This window comes from Vespa crabro, chromosome 1 (assembly GCF_910589235.1).
Source record: "Vespa crabro chromosome 1, iyVesCrab1.2, whole genome shotgun sequence".
Lineage (NCBI taxonomy): Eukaryota > Metazoa > Arthropoda > Insecta > Hymenoptera > Vespidae > Vespa > Vespa crabro.
In genome coordinates this window covers 6,718,809-6,739,306 of record NC_060955.1, presented here as the reverse complement: position 1 = coordinate 6,739,306, position 20,498 = coordinate 6,718,809, and the positions used below count along the sequence as shown (strand labels likewise).

Here is a 20,498-nt window from a genome sequence, read left to right as displayed (position 1 = left end):
ATATATGAAATATAAAAGAAATTCATATTATATTATAAATAAAAAATTATAATGTTATGTAAATTTTTGTAAAAATACATTACATAACGAAAATAAATATTTTTTCATATTATTACTGCATATTTATAACATTTAATCATGACTGATACATCAGAAGTAAAACATGAAGAAAAGTTAACACAAAAAAGACCTCAGTTTGGAAACCGCGTTTTATCAAATGATGATGACGTGTTTTGTCATAATGCATGGTAATTATATCATGGATATTTTTTATTTATTTATAAATATTGTTATAATAACATTTTTTCATATTATGTACATTTCTATTTATATAATCTAATGTTGGTTACATAGTATTCATTCTTCTGAGTCTTACTAAACTTGAATATATAATGATAGCATTTTTAAAGGGATAATGTTGTTTGGAATAAGGAACAGGAAGAATTAGCCCAAATCAAAGTAAATGATAATTCCATTGTTACATTATCAATGGAAACATTATTGAAATATGAGAATGAAGCTGATAAATATTGGAACAAATTTTATGGAATTCACAATAATAGGTACATATCAAACAATTTTTTCTAAGTATTGTATTTAGCATTGATTTATTAAAATATCATTTATTTATAATATTTTAGATTTTTTAAAGATAGACATTGGTTGCTCACAGAATTTCCAGAATTAGCTCCTGACACAGTAAAACAGAACCATATGCAACCAATGAGAGCTATTGTCACAAATGATCATAATAGCGATGAAGATACATATACACATGTTCTTAATACACCATGTATAGCTTCAAATAAAATCTTAGAAATTGGTTGTGGTGTAGGAAATACAGTATTTCCAATACTTTTATATAATACAGATCCAAACTTGTTTGTGTATTGTTGTGATTTCTCTACAAAAGCAATTGATATATTACAACAGAATCCGGCTTATGATACAACAAGGTTCATAGAATATTATTTAAATTAATTAAATATTATATTATTTGAAATATTACACATTTACTAATATTTAATTATTTATAGATGCAAAGCATTTGTTCTTGATGTAACCCAAGAAGAATGGATAGTACCATTTGAACCTGAAAGTCTTTACATAATTGTCCTAATATTTGTTCTTTCAGCTATACATCCAGATAAGTATGTTAAAATGACTATAATTTTTACTGCATTTAAAGTCGATGAAATTTATATCATTTATATATATTGAAATTAATTTTATTTTATTTCACATTTGAAGGATGAAACATGTTATTAAAAAAATAAATCTCTATTTAAAACCTGGAGGATTAGTTCTGTTTAGAGATTATGGAAGATATGATTTAACACAATTGAGATTTAAGAAAGGTAGTTGTTTATCAGAAAATTTTTATGTTCGTGGAGACGGTACTAGAGTATACTTTTTTACACAAGGTAACAAAAATTTTATGGAAAGATTTGGGCATATCTAAATATTTAATTTCGTCATATCAATTTATTTTAGGTGATGTAAGAACATTATTTACTAGTAATGGTTTCATTGAAGAGCAAAATTTAGTCGACAGGAGATTACAAGTAAATCGAGGAAAACAACTAAAAATGTATAGAGTTTGGGTTCAAGGAAAATACCGTAAAAAATATATTGATGATATAGGATACAGAGATATAGAATAAGCCAGAAATAATATTTTATCTATTTTTATTAAAGTTTATATTCGACATAATTTAACAATAATTTAAGTAACATCAGAAAGTAATTAAACAATAAAAATAACATCATAATAAAAAATCCTAACTTTATTTTACATATATTTACAATTATTATTAATCTTTATTGTATCACAAATTTATTTTAGTATCGTTTTAAATATTAACGAATTTCGATATTCGAAATTTTTTTGGAATATTTTACACTAAAATTATTATTTGGGCATACATAATATTGACAATTCTGTATTATCAATTGATAATTCATTTATACAATTAAAAAAGTTAGTTTAAGTAATCATGTTTAGATGGCATGGTAGTCGCAACATGGCGACAATTCTTCATGCTTAGTCTGTTAGTATACAGATATAGTCCAACGTATACAGGTAGATTAATTTCTTCTTGTAGTGCTGAAAACTTATAATTTTATAATACATCAACACTATGGGAAATGCTGATACAAAATTGAATTTTCGTAAAGCCGTTGTCCAATTAACCTCTAAAACTCAGGTGACAACACGTAATATCTTTCATATGAAATAAATTATAATCTGACGTTTCAATATGTCAAGCGATTATAAGACATGTTACTTTTTATTTTGATAAGTACTTTTGTAAACAAAAAAAAGAATAACATTTTTATGTTTAAGTAGATATTGTTACAAAATTATATGCTTTTTATATATATATTGCCTTTTATTTAAAACGTATTTGCATTATAGGTGATTGAAGCATCTAATGACACTTTCTGGGATCAATTTTGGTCTGAAAATGTGACCAATGTGCAAGACATCTTTACTTTAATTCCAGCTTCTGAAATCCGAATTTTAAGAGAAGAAGCGCCATCCAATTTAGCGACATTATGTTATAAAGCAGTAGAAAAATTGGTTAAAGCTGTTGATAATAGTTGTAGAACGCAAAGAGAACATCAAACAGTTTTGAATTGTTGCCGTTTACTTACACGATTATTACCTTATATTTTTGAAGATCCTGATTGGAAAGGATTCTTTTGGTCTAGTTTACCAGGAAAAGAAGAAGAAGAAAGTATACCATTAGCACATTCTTTATTAAATGCACTTTGTGTAAGTAAATATTAATAAGTAAGTGTAATATGTAATAATATGTGTATCATTATTTTCCTGGTATTAAAAATAAACATTTTCTTATAGGATCTACTATTTTGTCCAGATTTTACAGTAGCTGCCAATAGAAAGTCAGGACCTGTAAGTGCGTTGCATCTCAATTAGATATTAATTTTTAATTTACTAAATTAACTTTTTTGATAGGATAAAGCAGAAGAATTGCAATCAATAGATAGTTGCGAATATATTTGGGAAGCAGGAGTAGGATTTGCACATTCCCCACCCAGATATTCAATTTTAGATTCAAATCGAACAGAATTATTAAAATTGTTATTGACATGCTTTAGTGAAACCATGTACAATCCTCCAATGGATTTGTCAATCACACCAAATAAATGGATTCAACGCTTAACTAGTACTGAAAATAGGTAAAATCTTTAAGAATTATGATGTTAGAGAGTCTGATAATTTTGATTGTTTTACACATTTTGTGTTTATAATTACTTTTTTTTAATAGACATGCTTTGCCTATGTTCACATCACTCTTAAATACAGTATGTGCTTATGATCCAGTTGGTCTAGGAGTACCTTACAATCACCTTTTATTTACTGATTCTTTGGAGCCACTAGTGGATGTTGCTTTACAGATTCTTATAGTCACTTTAGATCATGATACATCTGGTGAGATTCCAGCGGAAGAGGGCTCTATTGGAGATAATCTTTTTATTAATTATTTGAGTCGTATTCATCGTGATGAAGGTAGTTATTATGAATTGTTCTATATATTTATTTTCTATAATATTTAATATTTTTTATTAAGTATTTCTTTTTTACAGATTTTCAATTTGTATTAAAAGGAATCACAAGATTATTAAATAATCCATTAATGCAGACATATCTACCTAATTCAACAAAGAAAGTACATTTTCATCAAGAATTATTAGTATTCTTTTGGAAGATGTGTGATTATAATAAAAAATTTTTATATTATGTACTTAAAAGTTCAGATGTACTTGAGGTATTAGTCCCCATACTTTATCATCTCAACGATTCTCGTGCAGATCAATGTAAATATCAATAACTATTATGTGTTATATTATTTATATTATTAAATTTACTATCTAGTTGATAATATCTTATATTGTAGCACGTGTTGGATTAATGCACATAGGTGTATTTATTTTGCTTCTGTTAAGTGGAGAACGTAATTTTGGAGTTAGATTGAATAAACCATATACTGCTACAGTACCTATGGACATTCCAGTTTTTACAGGTAAACTAGCTATTCTATTCCCTTGAAATTTAAAAAATATATAGAACTATTGAAATTTAATTTTTTTTTGTACATAGGCACTCATGCTGATCTACTAGTAACAGTTTTTCATAAAATTATTACAACAGGACATCAAAGATTACAACCATTGTTTGACTGTCTTCTTACAATTTTAGTAAATGTTTCTCCTTATCTTAAAACTCTTTCTATGGTGGCCAGCACTAAATTATTACATTTACTCGAAGCATTTAGTACACCATGGTTCTTATTTTCTGCACCTACTAATCATCATTTAGTATTTTTTCTTTTAGAAATTTTTAATAATATAATTCAGGTAATTTTACTATATATTACACAAAAGAATTTTGTATATATCTGTTTTTTAATAACTCAATTATTATTTGTATTGTTAGTATCAATTTGATGGAAATAGTAATCTGGTTTATACAATAATACGTAAGAGACAAGTATTCTATGCATTAGCAAATTTACCAAGTGATTGTAATACAATTGCTAAGTCTCTTAGTAAAAGACAACAGCGACATGTACCAACAAGTACATATAATGAAAATACTAGTGAAACTACAATGGAAGGATCTCATCCTGCTCTGCCTGCAGAACCAGGAACTTTAAAAGCTTCTTTATTGGAAACTCCAGGTAATACATATCTATAAAAAGCTATAAATAAAAGTACCAATACATACATTTTTTTAATCTTTGCAGGTATAGAAAAAATGACAGAAAAAGAATCAGCACATCCATTAAGTCCTTCAGTGAATGTAGATATTGGGAAAACTAATAATCTTCAGAATTCTTTAGATAATGCAACTGATACAGCTCCATCAAATAAATCAAATTCTATAATACCAGTATGCATATATTTTTATATTTGTATATAAATATTTGTACATATCAATATGTAATATATAATGTATTCACATTCAGAAAGGGGGAATCAGAGTAGCTGAGCAGACAAATATATCTAACAATGCCAATCAGTGGGTTCCTTCTAGTGAATGGGTATATCAATGGAAAAGTAAACTTCCATTACAAACTATTATGCGATTATTGCAAGTTCTTGTTCCTCAAGTAGAAAAAATATGTATTGACAAGTATGTATTCATTAATATATTTTCTATAAAACCTATATATTAAATGACCAATCTTCACAGGGGTTTAACAGATGAGAGTGAAATTTTAAAATTTTTACAACATGGTACATTAGTAGGTCTTTTGCCAGTTCCACATCCTATTCTCATTAGAAGATACCAAGCTAATGCTGGGACGACTGCTTGGTTTAGAACTTATATGTGGGGAGTAATTTACCTTAGAAATGTTGAACCACCTATTTGGTATGATACAGATGTTAAATTATTTGAAATACAAAGAGTCTAAATATTATGTATCTAAAGATATAAATCAGTTTACAGTAATTAGCAATTTACATTATTATTTACATAAAATGTTTATATTGCAAATGTAGTATATGCAGATTATTACTACTACTTAAAATTAACTTATTCAATGGAATTTTAATGTTTTGCATTGTATTTAATGAAAGAAAACAATAAATGCAAAAATTTTTTATAGATATAGGATTTTGGCAAGAAAATGGTGCAAATATTTTCTTATGTAATTTCATCATTCAAGCATTTAACCATACAAAGTAATTTATTATTTATACCATAATTAATACTTGTCATTGTGTCTACATTTTTAAATAATCATATGTTGTAATATCAATAGAAAGGCTCATTTTATTTGTCTCTTTTATTTAAAGAATATTGATGCTTTTAATAAGATTATAAATTAATATCATAACACAAGTTATGATATTACACAAGTATCTACACAAAATTATGTTCATTTAATGCATATTCATATTTGTATTTAATGTATTATGTTTCATATATTTTATTACGCATACATATTTATTACAAATAAGATTAACTATTCCCTTTTATGAAAGAGTAAATACCATGAGTGTATTATATATTAACTAAAAATAAAATGTCTATACGTCATATTACATATTATTTTTGTTTTTTTGATTGTTTTTAATCTTCTATATTTGCTGAACTAAAATTAAATTTTTCTAGTGCCTGTTCATAAGCTGCCTCATCAGACAAATTGAGCTATAAACAAAATTTTATTATTTAAATCCAGATGTTTTATTAATGATTTGATGGATTAATCAAAAATATTTTTATCCATACTAATTACCATTCGTAATTCATTATATGTATCAAGAAATTTCTTTGTTTGTGACGGATATTTTTTATTACTTAAGTTTATTAGATCTAGATTTTTACAATCCTGGTGAAATCGTCTATAAAATAGAAATATTTAAAATTACATTAATAAGAGCTTTTAATAAAGCCGTGGTTTGTATATTGTATAACTTCTTACGCGCGTATAACGTCTTCTTTATAATAGATCGGTCTTATTGGTATATATGGTGTAACTCTATCATATTTTGGTTCATATTTGGGTGGAAATGCTTCATATATGGTATACCACAGTGGTTTTCCTGTTTCAGCCTTTGCACCTCCATATATTAATGATGAAATTCTATAACAATAATAAAAGTAAATAAAAGTTTATGTACAAAAATGATTAATTTATAATAAAATTTGAGGTCTTACCTCGTATAAATAGTTCCGACTTTTTCCACTCTTGTTTGAGCCATTATGCTTAATAATTAAAAATATTAAAATTTAACAATTTAATACAATATCCTGTAACTAACAAATACATGAATATTCCTTATGCTGCATTATAGTATATACTTGCAAATTCTTCTAAGAAAATTATAGGTTATGTTATAAAGCACTACCTACATCACAGAGATAATGTGACCAATAAGAGCATATATTCTACCGCAAAAACTGCATAGGTTAATTAAAATTTCTAAGAAAATTTTGGATTAGTATGAGTTCATATCACATCACATGTGAATAAAACCAAGATTTTCTAAAACTATAAACATATGTGAAATGTTTAGTAATTGAAACTTATAAAAAATAATTAAAGAGAAATGATTTCTCAATTAAATTGATTGCATTAATATCATACATATATTATATTTTTTCTTATATAGTTTTTAAATCATTAATAAATAATTGATAATAATTCACTAGTATATTAATTTACCGCAGAAAAATGCTAGATATTAGTGAAAAAGAAATAGTGGCTATAGGTAATGTATTAAAGGATGAAGACAGACCACTTAAAGAACGATTTCGTGCATTATTTACTTTGAAAAATATTGGAGGTTCAATAGCTATTGAACAAATACGTGAAGGTTTTAAAGATAAATCTGCATTATTAAAACATGAACTTGCATATTGCCTTGGTCAAATGCAAGATCCTTTAGCAATATCTGTTTTAATTGATGTATTAAAAGATGACAAACAGGAACCTATGGTCCGTCACGAAGCAGGTATATCTTTTTATTGATGCAAAATAATATCGAATCCAATATATAATTATAATTGTACTCATAAAAACATGATAACTGTTCTTTAATTTTTGTCTTTTAATCAGGAGAAGCATTGGGTGCTATTGGAGACATGTCAGTTATACCATTATTAGATCAGTATAGTAAAAGTCTTATACCCGAAATTGCAGAAACATGTGAATTAGCCTTGAAACGCTTAAAATGGTTACAATCAAATGATTGTCAAGAAAATTTATTAAAAAGTCCATATATGTCTATTGATCCTGCTCCACCAGCAGAAATCACTGATATTCATAATCTAAAGAAAACATTACTAGATGAAAATAAATCATTATTTGATAGATATCGTGCAATGTTTGCTTTAAGAAATTTGCGATCACAAGAAAGCATCCTTGCTCTTAGTGAAGGTAAACAGGAATATTTAATACATATATATCATATTTAATACATATATATAATATATATATATATATATATATATATATATATATATATAATATTTAATACATATATATAATATTTAATACATATGTATCATATAACTGTTTTTAATAAATATATTATAATTTTTCTCTGTAGGATTAAAAGCAGGTAGTGCCTTATTTAGACATGAAATTGCATTTGTTCTTGGTCAACTCCAAGAAGAGGTTTCTATCCCTTATTTACAAGCTTCTCTTGAAGATATAGAAGAAAATGAAATGGTACGTCATGAATGTGCAGAAGCATTAGGAGCTATTGCTACTCCTGATTGTCTTCAAATTTTAAATCAATATCTTCAAGATAGTAAGCAGGTTGTGAGAGAAAGTTGTGTCATTGCTCTAGATATGTGTGAATATGAAAACAGTTTTGAATTTCAATACGCTAATACACTGACAAAAATTAAAGCATAGATTATAAATATTAAATCATAAACTATGATTGATGTTCTTCTATCTTCTGGATAATAGAAAATGCTTTGTTTTACAAAAAAATCCATATTACATAAGAAATAAGTAAAGATCTTACATATTTTGTACTTATATATATAATAAGAATTTATATTAATGTAATAAAGATATAATTATTCACATGGCAAATAAATGAAATAAAAAGTAAAATAATATTGCTATTTATTTTGAAATAAAAATATATAAACACTAAGAATTAAGAAAAATTCTAATTTTAATTGATATCATTAAACAAAAAAACTACTATATTTTATAGAAATGGAAAAATTCAGTGTTTTCCATATTTATAGGTATTTGAGAAGTTTTAAAATCTTTGTCATTAGATATCTACTTCGTTTTAAAGATAAATGACTGTCTTAGTATATAATAAAATAAAGTAATATATAATAAAGTAATAAACAGAAGAGAAGTAATTGAACAAATAAGATATAAAGATACAAAAGTTTTAAAAAGAATTTAAAAAATAGTGGATACTGATATTATATTTTATAGTTCCGCTTTTTGTACTGTGTAAATATTTTGTATTTCATTAAGGTAAATAATATAGCTTATGTTAGTTTAATTAATTATAACATTCAGAGGTTATTTCATAATCATCCTCAATGTGCCAAATATTTTGTAAATGAAATAATTCCAGATTTTGTGCAAAAATCAAAGGTTAAGCAAAAATTTGCAACTAAATGTATTATCATAAATACTCTGCTTATGAATTATTATAATATACCTTTACAAAATGAATATCTATTATCATATATTGCAATAATTCATAAAGATATGACATTGATTGCAAGAGAGTTTGAAGTTTACATTTACTATTAAATACTAGTTATATCAAAAACAGAATTAAACATATAAAACTAAATTTATTTAATATCAAATTAAACATAATAAATAAATAAAGATATTATTTTCAAAACTTCATGACTGATTTATTAAAAATTCTTATAGAAGAATTACCTAATATAATGATAGAATTACGATTCAAATAAATTGTTTTGATTGTCTACTCAATAAGATAATATATTTGACAAACATATATTGTGAAAAACTGCAGGAATTGGATAAAATATGTAATAAGAATAAAAAGGTAAGTTCATGTATTCTAGCAGATAGATTTTGAAAAAGTCTATATCATGAATTTTATTTCATAAAAGCGTAGTAGCGTTACTAAAAAATTTGCAATTTAAATTGAACGACTAGACTCTCTTTGGACTAATGTATTAGTCAAGTAAACAACGTTATTGTAAATATCGCTGAGTTATGTGATCAAATATAGGAATAGATACGTATCCACTTTCTATATGTCAAAAATAATATCTTATTTTGTTAGTTCATTCAAGTGTATATTATTCTTAATGTAATTACAATAATCTCTCTAAACATGTTAATTGTTCTATCTCGTTATATGTTTTAATTTGTTACATCGTTCTAAATGCAATGAAGAAGAATGAGAGAGAAAGATAGAAAGAGAGAAAAGAGAAAAAGAAAAAAGCATAGATAAGTACATGACATAAAACGAAAATACGGGACTTTGTTGGTGGGAATAGTACGACAACCTTGTGAGAAGTAAGGAAATAACCAGTGATACGTCAAAAGACGAGACACAATTGAAAGGCCCTATACCAGCGAAAAAGTATTATCTATTTATAACGAAAGAACGTGTATCTTGTAGCTTAGCCATTTTAGAGATCAAGCGAATTGAATGAAAGTACGCCGTCGTGTGGCACGTGATGTATCATAGAAAATTATATAAAGACTAGTGTGATCCGAATGAAGCGTTTAGTCTGTTGCTATCTTTGATACGGAGTAGTTACATACAGATCGTCGATCGATACATTTTGTAGCTGCGCGAAACTTCCATTTTTATTTTTTAAATCATTTTATTAAATATTATATTTTAATAGAAATCATAGAGAACAAATTCATGCAAATTTGTTATATGAAATTATAGTTTTAATCGAACGATTCGTTTTGATTAAAAAAAAAGAAAAAAAAGAAAATACATATAAACAAAATTTTTTATATGAAAAATTGTAATATTCTTTTATAAATCCAATACATAAAATGATGGCAACATTTAATCGTTTTTTCGGATTTTGGACAAATGATTCTAAAATTGACGAAGCTACAGGACTCACAGAAAGACAAAAGAAACTTGTACAGAATACGTGGGCTATTATAAAGAAAGATCAAGTTGCATCCGGCTGTGCTATAATGTTGGCGTAAGTATTTTTTTCCACTTTGTTATATTTTAATATTCAAATATAATTCGCGTATAATGATTTATAAAGTTAAACAAAATTGAGAAGTTATTATTTTTATATAAATTTATAGTAATGATAATATGCAATTGCTTATTGAGAGAAGGATAAGCTATGTATAAAGTATATTTAAACATTTTTTATTTTTATTTTTTTTTTCAAAATTTTATTATTGCTTGTTGTTAATAAATGTATCAATAAATCAATCAAATATTCGCCGCGCTTTAACAAATATATGATTTTATTATGTCTGACTAATAAGTTTAAGACTAATAAGATTAATAAGTAATAAGACTAATTTGACAAGAAAATCGATTTTAACCCACCTACATGCATACGTTTGATTAATGTATTACCATTTAAAATTATACGGCAAATTTATGATAGTAAATATTAAATAGCATTATAAAGATATAAAGCATATATTATTTGAATTGCAAATTCAATATTTTCAGTTGCGCAATTATTCTGAAAAATATCAAAGTTCAAAATGTTTTATAAATACTTCTTAGCTTATCGAGATATTTGAACTTATCACGAATTTTTCTTATCATTAATTTAAGATAAATATTACGTAGACAAAAGAATGAAAATCAATCGAAAATAATGAGCAACTAAATAAATTATGGATCCTATATATAATTAGAATTGACATATTCTTAGACAGATCACCACCTGCAATAATCTTTATTCACAATATAGTTAACGTCTTTAGAATTAATACACTGCACGCGTTTTGCTGCGATTATAAATTAATAAAAAGAACATCAGGAAGCAAAGCACGTTTGTAATTTTTCATGAACGCAAGGAGACTATCTTATCAGTGATCAATACCTACGTATCGATCGATGCCGATACCATATACATGCACGAACAATGTGATAAATATTAATCTGTAAAATAATAGAATTATAACAAAATTCAATTTACAATATGGAATAAAAAATTTTACGCCGACGCGCATTTTAATGAACTTCATCGAATTCGAATGCAAATTTATTGCGTATTATTTTTTGCTTGCAGCTATTTCAAGAAATTTCCGGAACATCAGCAAAGTTTCCCAGCATTTAAAAATATGCCAATAGATCAACTAAATAACAATAAAAAATTTCAAGCTCATTGCGCAGGTATAATAGCTACAATAAGTACCGTCATTGATTCTTTACAAGATTTTGATCTATTAGTAGAAAACGTAACTATTTTTACGGAAAGACATAGGAAACGTGGTCAGACTGTAAAATCGTTTGAGGTATATACGCTTATGTTTATTATAAAATTATGTTATTAATAAAAACAAAATTGCGATTTTTTTCATATTTATATAATTATTATTTTGATTGTCCAGGATTTAAAACCGGTAGTAGCGGAAGTTCTTCGAGAAGCTTTAGGAAAACAGTTCACATCGGAAGTAGAAGAAGCATGGAATAAAACATTGGACGTTTTCTTTTCGAAAATATATGAAATTTTGGGTTAAAAGATTATTTTTTTTTAAAGTAAAAAATATTATATATTTTTAATATTATAAGAAAATATTACATTCCTTGCATGCATTTTATGGAAGTTTATATATTTAACGAAACTACCCTAATATATTCATATATACATACATATATGTAAACTATATTTTAAAAATATAATCTATTGGGGTTTAATTTATAAAGAAATGAATTTTTATTTAAAAAATCATGTTTATTAACTTTCTTTATCCATTTTCTGTTGCATTCTTAGTGAATATAAAATTACAATAGTTTATCTCTGATCAGTCATTCATGCCTATAAATTAGATATAATAATCTGTAACATTGATTAATTAAAAAAACAATTAAAGATTATTTGTCTAATTGTAAGAGCAGTTATAAGATTACTATCGCTTTATTTTATAGTTTGCTATTAATGAGAGCCAAGAAAAATTGATAAGATTTTATGCATCATGAATTAATTTCATATATGAGATAAAATGAAATTACTTATATGAAATTTTAAATGAATTAGTTTTTTGTGCATATGATTATACAAAGCAGCGTTAAAGATGCTGAAAAGCATTAAACCACTGTTTAGTTATCTAATACTGCATAATGTCCTGATCATGTCATAATCATTAGCAATGATTTTACAATAATTTACAAACCGATGTGTACATTGTATATTCAGAGATCGTTTCTTGTTTCTTAAGAACACATTGAGCGCTTATCAATAGTAAATATTATATCGTTATAATCTATTCATTATTTTTTACAATTTTTTAAAGTTATCATAATAAATCACTTAAAAAAGCCTAAAATATTAAAAAAATTTCCTGAAATAGATGATAAATAATCAATTACAAATGAATTAAAAATATTTTACTTTAAAAAATAAACAATTGATTATAATAATAAATTTGGAATCGTTTGCTATTCATCAAATAATCTCAGGAACTTTTCCAACAAATTAATATATCATATCACAGTATAACAATCAGACATTTAATTAGATTTTGTATGTGGCAATTGTGTCTGTACAATCACGTATCACAAAAGTTATGTATCAATCGTTTTTTACTATTTCTGCAAACTGCAGTTTGTGGGAGACGTTAATACACCCAAACCTCTTAAAATGTGCACACATGCATAAAGCTAATTTGTATGCATCATTGGGAAATCATAGCAAACATCAAGTAGATACACTCAACTTGTTGAAGTTCATTTTTCTTCCTAAAAGCACCATGATATTTGATGGCTCTTCATATATTTACTTATTCAATACCATGGGCAAAAATCATCACTAAACCAGGCTCAATAATCATATCTTCTGGCATGTGCGTATTATCGCAATGGAGGACTAAAACAGCTTGCTTTCCGGGTACTCTCTTGCATATATAATATTCATATTGTCTTCTTGAATTTTGTCTAGTTTCCAGAGAATTTAAACCTGATGGCCATTTTCTTTCATGACAATTTTCCATTAGTTCATCAATGATGTGAGGTGGACAATTATTTTCGGACAATGTTCTTTTGACCATTATCTATAAAATATATAATATGTCTTAAAGAACTGCATATCAGTAAGTGATTCAGGTGATTCCTGTGTCAGTTATAATATAATAAAATAGAATACCTGCAATGATTCATCTGGCGTTGAGATCATTCCCCCCCATCTAGTAACTCTAGCACGAGGAAGAGTTGCAGACCATCTAACAACTTCGTCTCTTTCCATTTGATCGGCAATAGCTCTCATTGCAGGATTCGATACTCTCAATGCTCTCATAAAATCTTTTAATAAGTGTATTTCTCGCTTATGTTCATTTATTTGAAGTTGTTGTTCGCCTAACTCTCTTTTCATATCAGTTAGTTTTTGCTGCTGAGACTGTATTAAATTTCTAAGTTCTCTTACACAATTGTGATCTTTTAACTCATCTTTCGGAATGATGAGACTACAACCTTGTTCACATAACATTGGTCTTTTGGGATTATATTCACACTGTTCCAAATGTGATACTAAACTGTCCAACTTGATGCTTACTTGACATCCATACATAATGTTATCGCAACTGATACATAAGCGAGCCAATAAATTTCGTAGAATTCTTGGAACTGCTCTCAATTGTGCAGAGGTAATGGGAGTACGATCCAAAGGGCAAGTCGGTTGTCTGTTTATCCATTCGTTGATACATGAACGACAGAAAGCATGTTCACATACAGGAGCCTGTAACATATTCCTCACCTGCCAGTCCTCATAAGCCTATAAAACTATACTGCAAAACTGCTATTTTTTTCATTGGAAACAGTATATAAAATAATAATTGTTTACGAAGAGAGTTATATTTTATCACCATCAGAATAATTTAAAAAAAATAAAAAAATAAAAAAAGAAGTAAAAAGAAAAAGAAGGGCCGGAAAAGTTATTCACAAGTTAAATTAACTGAATGAAACAAAAAGACAATTAATAATGGTTTACTCAATTAATAAATACAACAAACAAAATATAATGTTAGAATGTGAATAAATAAATAAATGTACATAAAAAGCGAGGTTAGTCTTGGCAGTTCGCAATTAAATACATTTCATGAAGATATAAAAGGAATTTATAAGAGAAATTCTGATAATACCTGGACGGGATCCTCGAGAACACCGGAGCAAATCGGACAGACGAGTTCTTCGTCCACATCTCCTTGAAATCGGTTCACATCGAACCCCATAACTTACAACTTTGTAACTTTTTAGCTAACTAGATATTATGCCTTCTCCAATACTTCGTTCAATATTTCGCATAAACCGGACGAAGATCGTTCGTCTCTCTCGAACTTCGGTTTCGATGGCACAGATCGACGAGAAAGCTCAAATATACAATATATGTGTATATATGTACATGTTCAATACATATACGTATGTATGTTATACCGTTACTTTTGAAGAGACGAGACAAGCTGTCCGTTGCGAATATTTTGTACGAGAACAAATCGACAATTGGCAATGATCGTGTTGTACCGAAAAATGAAGGATTACGATACACGATATAAACGTGTATATATAATATAAACATGAATATGTAGTACAAGTGTGTATACGCGATACAAACGTGAATATGCGATACAAGTGTGTATACACGATACAAGCGTGAATACACGATACAAGCGCACCCTTCTGAATCATGATAGACGATTTTTAATCGGCAAAAGAACGATTTTCTAGTTTTACCTATTTACGATTACACCTCAATTTCAAATTAGATCTTCATTTTTCTTATTTTATACTTATTTAATTATGATTTTTAATCACGAAGAGAACTTTACATAAGACATATATTTATACATTTTGAATCAAGTAATTGATATAAATTAATAAAAACAAGAGAAAAATGTAATCGTGACAAATGAATTAAATAATAATTGATTAATTTGTAGGATAACATAAAAATTATGAAAAATCATATATTCTTTTCTTATATAATTTATTTCAAGTTTTTATTTTAATATTGCTTATATCAAAGAAATTTATAATTATAAATATTACATTTTTTATTTTTAATTATTAATTTTTGACCTGTCAGAATACAGTAGCAGGTTTTAGCAACGAATATTCTGGACGTGAATTCGTACGAACAATTTAGGTCACAAAAATGAAACCATTTAGTTCGTGAAAGTGAGGGCGCTGCATCAATCGGTTACCTTCAGTTTCTCAGTGATATTTCTTCATTGACATTCTAGTTGATATTATCTTAATTTTTCCTAAGTAATTTGTTTCGATTTTTATTCGTTCTGTACTCTACTCTTTATATTATAATATAATATTTATAATATAATATGATAGAATATTTTTTGATATCTTTTACTATTTGACTAAATACATACAAGATATTGAATACAAAAAGATTGCAAAAAAGAATATTAAGATTATAAATGTAAATAAAAGAATAAATTATGGCAGCAAATTATTATTTTGCTATTGTTGGCCATGCTGATAACCCATTATTTGAAATAGAATTTAATAATTCTAGTAAAGATGCAAAGGTTTGTTTATTATCCTAATAGATTTATATTTTTTAAACTACATATCATGATAGAAAAATATTTTATTTAATTAACTCACTGTTATAATAGAAAGAAGATCACACACATTTGAGCCAATTTATAGCTCATGCTGCACTTGATCTTGTAGATGAACATACATGGAAAACAACAAATATGCATTTTAAAGTTGTAGATAAATTTAATCAATGGTTCGTAAGCGCTTTTGTAACAGCGACTCATATACGATTTGTTATGGTACACGATAGTAAAAACGAAGATGGAATCAAAAATTTCTTTAATGAAATGTATGAGACGTACATTAAGGTAATATTTGTGTTTTTAACAATCTTTTATAAGATTGTAAAATCGTTGTTATTTGTTTCAGTATTCCATGAATCCTTTTTATAAACTAAATACACCTATTAAATCTGTTGGTTTCGAGAAGAAGGCACAGTTATATGGCAGAAAATACTTATCTTCATAATAATTTTTATTTATTATTATAATAACAACAGTTCATTTTTTCTATTTTCGACTTATATTATTTAAATACAACATATCCTCTAACATTAATACTATTTAGGAATCCTCAATACTTAAATAATAATTGTTCAATTTTGTTTATCACAACTTAATGAATGGTGATATTATAGAAGTAGTTTAATTTTATTCCAATTCCAAATCTTGAATCTGAAAGTTAGTATAATATATTAAGTTATAAATGATTATTCAAAACAATTATTTTAAGTTAAAAAGAAATTTTAAGCAGATACTAGAACTATTCTTTGAAAAAAAAACCTCTGCATCTCATCAAATATAAAAAAATAAAATAGAAGTCTATTTATAATATAAACACTATAATATAAACACTATGAACAATATTATTAATTACCTCTTGCACCTTCTGCATCTCTTGAGTTAATAAATTATCCAAAATTTCTTGAAATCTTTGTCTAAGTTTAACATTTTCAATATTTGCAATTTCAATCTCTTGCTGCTGCCTTCGTTGGCGCAACTCTGCTAATTCAGCATGAAGTGTGGCAAGTCTCGTTTGCAATGAATCTGAAATAATACATAAATCAGCTTATTTCCATATGTATAACATACATTTAATATAATTACCTTTAGGCGTAGAAATAGATGGTGATTCTGAAAAATGATCAGGAATAATATATTCTGAATGAAACTGTTCTAATTTTGGTACTTTTGATTCTGCTGTATCTGTCGGTTTTTCTCCATCTACCTCAGAGTTGTTCTCATTTTGGAACATTTCCTTGCTAAATTCCGTTACAAGACCACAACTCGTAGTTACATTATTACTTGATCGCTCTGAATAAGCAGCCTGCATGGAATTAGAGTCGGATGCTCTACTATCACCAGATAATCTGCTATTTTCATCAAGTTCCATAACATTTATATTTGCTTCTTCATCATCATCTTCGCTGTCACTCACAGGTTCACCAAATATATCATGTTCAGCTATAAATAAAATAATCACATAATATAACTAAATTGATTAAATAGAATAGAATTGGTTAAATTAAATAGAATACTTACCAACATCTAAACTTTGTGATGTATTACCGCTAATATTATCCCTTCTAGATTTGACTGTTCCAGAAGATGATACTTTACTTGGTTTCGATTGATCCTCATCTTCGCATATTACTTCCCATTTTACATTGACAGCATCATTATCAACTCTCAACAACCTTTTTACTTCTTTTTCTATTTCTGGTGCTTCTACATATTTTTTTTTTAAAGTTTTTCTGAATCTCCTACGTCTTACATTCTTTGTAGGTGGAGTTACACCATGTGGCCATAAAAATTTTTTATCAACTTTGTTTGGGTCTTTTTTTTTTTGCCTCATAGGTGATTCCTCATCTGTAGTAGTATGATCATCCTCCTCTTTGCATATCAACATCTGTTTATAATAACAATAATATGAGTTCATTGTTTGTAAATTTTATTCGCTTAATATTATTATTGTAAATTTTATTCGCTTAATATTATTATCGAAGATATCATATTACCTGACATATGTCCGCTGTTTTATAAAAGCTTTTATTATCGATTGTTTTTAAAGATTCTACAATTGTAGGCAAATCAACTACCTAAAAAAGACAAAAAAAAAATGAAGAATTATTTTTTTCTTAAGAACTATGGAGAGGAGAATTATACTTTACACCTATATAAGAAATATTAAATACCTTAGCATGCAACAACCAATGATCTAATCTTACTTCGCCATATCGCATATCATTTTCTAATTTTATATTAAGTCTATCTTTTAAGGGAGCTCCACTTCTTAATGTTTCTCTTAAGACTTTCGCTGAATCCTAAAATTTATCATATATATGTATGCGCGCGTATGTATTTTATAATAATTTCTTAAAGAATTTGCTAATAATCAATTAAATTGCATATTTAAATAACATATTATTAAGTAGCATATTTTTAGGTTAAAAAGCAGAATAAAACTTACTACTGGCAGTCTTAAAATAAATTGACTTTCTAATTCTACTTGTGGTTCCCCACGGCTTTTGTAATCTGTATTTGGATGTCGATTCATTTTGATTTCAATTATAATATCAAATTGAAATAGTTTAAATAATCCATAACTAAAAAGTGTTCAAATGCAACAACTGACAAAACGCACAAATATAGGAACCGGCAACAACTAATTTCTAATGGTAGAATCTTCATTTGCTCTCAAGTGATAGAGGGCGACTCTATACTATGTTCATGAAATTATATAAAGGGCGATATTATAGCGATACTATATGAAATTATAATAATAAAATCAGTTGGGTAAAGTTGCAATCTTTTTCATTTTTATTTTATAATTGAAACAATAATTTTCAGGTTATTTGAATCATTCTATAGGATTTATTTAACTAATTTACAAATAATAGTACATTAATAATAAAAAAATATATAAACCATTATTACAATTATAGAAATATAAATTATCAATATCATAACAATTACAGAATATAGCACAACTGTATCTATAAAAAATATATATGTATAACTGATATAATATTTAATAAAGTATATTTTAAGTATAAAAGGAAACATAGAATTTTTGCATTCATGTAAGTTTCATTTTAAACAACTTACAAATAATATAATAAAGAAGCAAAAGCTTCATAGCCCATAATACAATAACCAAAGAAGAAGGACAAAAATCTAGCAGGTTGCTGTGGAAAAACAGCATAAACTAAAGTATGTATAATTCTCGAAATTACAAAAGTTTTGATTAAAATTCCAGCCAACCAAATAGATGGTCCTGTTGTTAACCAAATATAAGTGATTATAAACCAAGGAAGGACATTTTCAAGATCATTGAGATGATTTCTACGCACACGTTCTATATCTGGATCATCATAAACCACTTTACATTTTTTTGAAAATCCATCCTCAGAATTTGCAAAAATCTTAAAAATAAATAAAATTTAATTAGTTTCTCTAGTATTCATTATAATAATATTAATATTAACAAAATAGATGGTGGGAAAAAATAAGGTGTCATATTGAAATGATAAAATTAGTTATTAAATGCAATCATCTTTACAGTACCTTTTTTGTAAATCTATAACGTGTGGTTAGAATTACCATTGCAAGCATTTTTAAAACTAGCACACTACTCCAAAATCCAAATACTTTCATAATTTCTGTATTTATTGCAGCCATATTTAAATACTTACTTTATACTATTTAACAAATATCTTTTAAAACAATACAATACTTTCTGTACACACCGGATGTGAACATGAGATTGAGTATAATCATGTTCGTTTATTAATGTAAATATTATCTCTAGAATTTTCCACTAGCATGTATGAATTCAAGTACCTAGGAATTAATTACGACTATTTTACTACGTACCCAATAAAAACAATATTATTAAGTACAGTCAATAATTCTATTTATTTATTTTACATCGAAGAAAGAAACAAGAAATTTTTTTTCCAAAAATAGATTAAAATATTTTCGTATTTCCTGTCGTTATTTTAAATATTTTATGTAAAATATTCTTTCTTTTGATTAACTAAACGAACGATTGGATTTTTTCATTGGTTGAAAATGTTGTTTTTCAAAAGCAAAATTTTGATTGGTAATTGCTGTTCGAGACGCGCTACATTAAGACTCGCCTAAATAAATGTCGATAATCAGTTACGAAGAAAAAATGATCGATGTTAGGAGTAAAGTTAATTTAATGTAACAGATAAAAGAAAAAATCAATAAAGAAAAACAAGAAAAAGAAAGACAAAAAAGGTATAGAGA

The 20,498-nt window shown here is 26.5% G+C and overlaps 9 protein-coding genes across 18 annotated transcripts; 5 read left to right on the top strand and 4 right to left on the bottom strand.

The window, feature by feature from the left end:
- Positions 1-10: 10 nt before the first annotated feature.
- LOC124425036 (tRNA N(3)-methylcytidine methyltransferase METTL2) lies at positions 11-1,779 on the top strand. 4 transcript variants are annotated; one of them, XM_046964813.1, is made up of 6 exons: positions 11-248; positions 411-563; positions 642-956; positions 1,038-1,151; positions 1,252-1,358; positions 1,495-1,779. In XM_046964813.1, the coding sequence occupies exons 1-6, from the start codon at positions 139-141 to the stop codon at positions 1,662-1,664; spliced, it is 969 nt and encodes a 322-aa protein (XP_046820769.1). In that variant the 5' UTR covers positions 11-138; the 3' UTR covers positions 1,665-1,779. The 4 variants fall into 4 exon arrangements, with proteins under 4 accessions (XP_046820769.1, XP_046820761.1, XP_046820785.1 ...); XM_046964805.1 differs by having other exon boundaries at positions 1,252-1,424; XM_046964829.1 differs by having other exon boundaries at positions 108-248; positions 355-563; positions 1,252-1,424.
- Positions 1,780-1,919: 140 nt separating this feature from the next.
- On the top strand, positions 1,920-6,182 carry LOC124424099 (protein HID1). Its single transcript, XM_046962651.1, has 12 exons — positions 1,920-2,207; positions 2,420-2,779; positions 2,867-2,920; positions 2,984-3,207; positions 3,297-3,538; positions 3,616-3,846; positions 3,927-4,052; positions 4,130-4,386; positions 4,466-4,709; positions 4,776-4,921; positions 4,998-5,164; positions 5,225-6,182. Exons 1-12 carry the CDS (start codon positions 2,142-2,144, stop codon positions 5,445-5,447), a joined length of 2,340 nt encoding a protein of 779 aa, XP_046818607.1. The 5' UTR covers positions 1,920-2,141; the 3' UTR covers positions 5,448-6,182.
- Positions 5,919-10,141, bottom strand: LOC124424126 (28S ribosomal protein S23, mitochondrial). Of its 5 annotated transcripts, none has more exons than XM_046962728.1 (5): positions 10,016-10,141; positions 6,698-6,745; positions 6,462-6,623; positions 6,276-6,381; positions 5,919-6,187 (listed from the first exon to the last, which is right to left on the bottom strand). In XM_046962728.1, exons 2-5 carry the CDS (start codon positions 6,739-6,741, stop codon positions 6,110-6,112), a joined length of 390 nt encoding a protein of 129 aa, XP_046818684.1. In that variant the 5' UTR covers positions 6,742-6,745; positions 10,016-10,141; the 3' UTR covers positions 5,919-6,109. The 5 variants fall into 5 exon arrangements, with proteins under 5 accessions (XP_046818684.1, XP_046818693.1, XP_046818703.1 ...); XM_046962737.1 differs by lacking the exon at positions 10,016-10,141 and adding an exon at positions 9,965-9,983; XM_046962747.1 differs by lacking the exon at positions 10,016-10,141 and adding an exon at positions 7,310-7,444.
- Positions 7,215-8,606, top strand: LOC124424113 (deoxyhypusine hydroxylase). The gene is made up of 3 exons (XM_046962699.1): positions 7,215-7,494; positions 7,599-7,919; positions 8,092-8,606. Exons 1-3 carry the CDS (start codon positions 7,215-7,217, stop codon positions 8,400-8,402), a joined length of 912 nt encoding a protein of 303 aa, XP_046818655.1. The 3' UTR covers positions 8,403-8,606.
- Positions 10,142-10,260: 119 nt separating the features above from the next.
- LOC124424120 (globin) lies at positions 10,261-12,384 on the top strand. Its single transcript, XM_046962713.1, has 3 exons — positions 10,261-10,681; positions 11,744-11,969; positions 12,066-12,384. Exons 1-3 carry the CDS (start codon positions 10,524-10,526, stop codon positions 12,192-12,194), a joined length of 513 nt encoding a protein of 170 aa, XP_046818669.1. The 5' UTR covers positions 10,261-10,523; the 3' UTR covers positions 12,195-12,384.
- Positions 12,385-12,388: 4 nt separating this feature from the next.
- On the bottom strand, positions 12,389-15,540 carry LOC124424102 (E3 ubiquitin-protein ligase NRDP1). Of its 3 annotated transcripts, none has more exons than XM_046962666.1 (3): positions 14,808-15,540; positions 13,817-14,422; positions 12,389-13,724 (listed from the first exon to the last, which is right to left on the bottom strand). In XM_046962666.1, exons 1-3 carry the CDS (start codon positions 14,895-14,897, stop codon positions 13,455-13,457), a joined length of 966 nt encoding a protein of 321 aa, XP_046818622.1. In that variant the 5' UTR covers positions 14,898-15,540; the 3' UTR covers positions 12,389-13,454. The 3 variants fall into 3 exon arrangements, with proteins under 3 accessions (XP_046818622.1, XP_046818641.1, XP_046818632.1); XM_046962685.1 differs by having other exon boundaries at positions 13,817-14,448; positions 14,808-15,539; XM_046962676.1 differs by having other exon boundaries at positions 13,817-14,404; positions 14,808-15,539.
- A 192-nt stretch (positions 15,541-15,732) lies between these two features.
- On the top strand, positions 15,733-16,736 carry LOC124427921 (probable trafficking protein particle complex subunit 2). The gene is made up of 3 exons (XM_046971359.1): positions 15,733-16,208; positions 16,299-16,532; positions 16,594-16,736. The coding sequence occupies exons 1-3, from the start codon at positions 16,119-16,121 to the stop codon at positions 16,690-16,692; spliced, it is 423 nt and encodes a 140-aa protein (XP_046827315.1). The 5' UTR covers positions 15,733-16,118; the 3' UTR covers positions 16,693-16,736.
- LOC124427878 (transcription initiation factor TFIID subunit 7) lies at positions 16,681-18,935 on the bottom strand. The gene is made up of 7 exons (XM_046971274.1): positions 18,694-18,935; positions 18,419-18,547; positions 18,242-18,322; positions 17,766-18,132; positions 17,331-17,687; positions 17,101-17,270; positions 16,681-16,898 (listed from the first exon to the last, which is right to left on the bottom strand). Exons 1-7 carry the CDS (start codon positions 18,778-18,780, stop codon positions 16,875-16,877), a joined length of 1,215 nt encoding a protein of 404 aa, XP_046827230.1. The 5' UTR covers positions 18,781-18,935; the 3' UTR covers positions 16,681-16,874.
- Positions 18,936-19,066: 131 nt separating this feature from the next.
- Positions 19,067-20,027, bottom strand: LOC124427913 (microsomal glutathione S-transferase 1-like). The gene is made up of 2 exons (XM_046971346.1): positions 19,791-20,027; positions 19,067-19,648 (listed from the first exon to the last, which is right to left on the bottom strand). Exons 1-2 carry the CDS (start codon positions 19,902-19,904, stop codon positions 19,328-19,330), a joined length of 435 nt encoding a protein of 144 aa, XP_046827302.1. The 5' UTR covers positions 19,905-20,027; the 3' UTR covers positions 19,067-19,327.
- Positions 20,028-20,498: the final 471 nt, after the last annotated feature.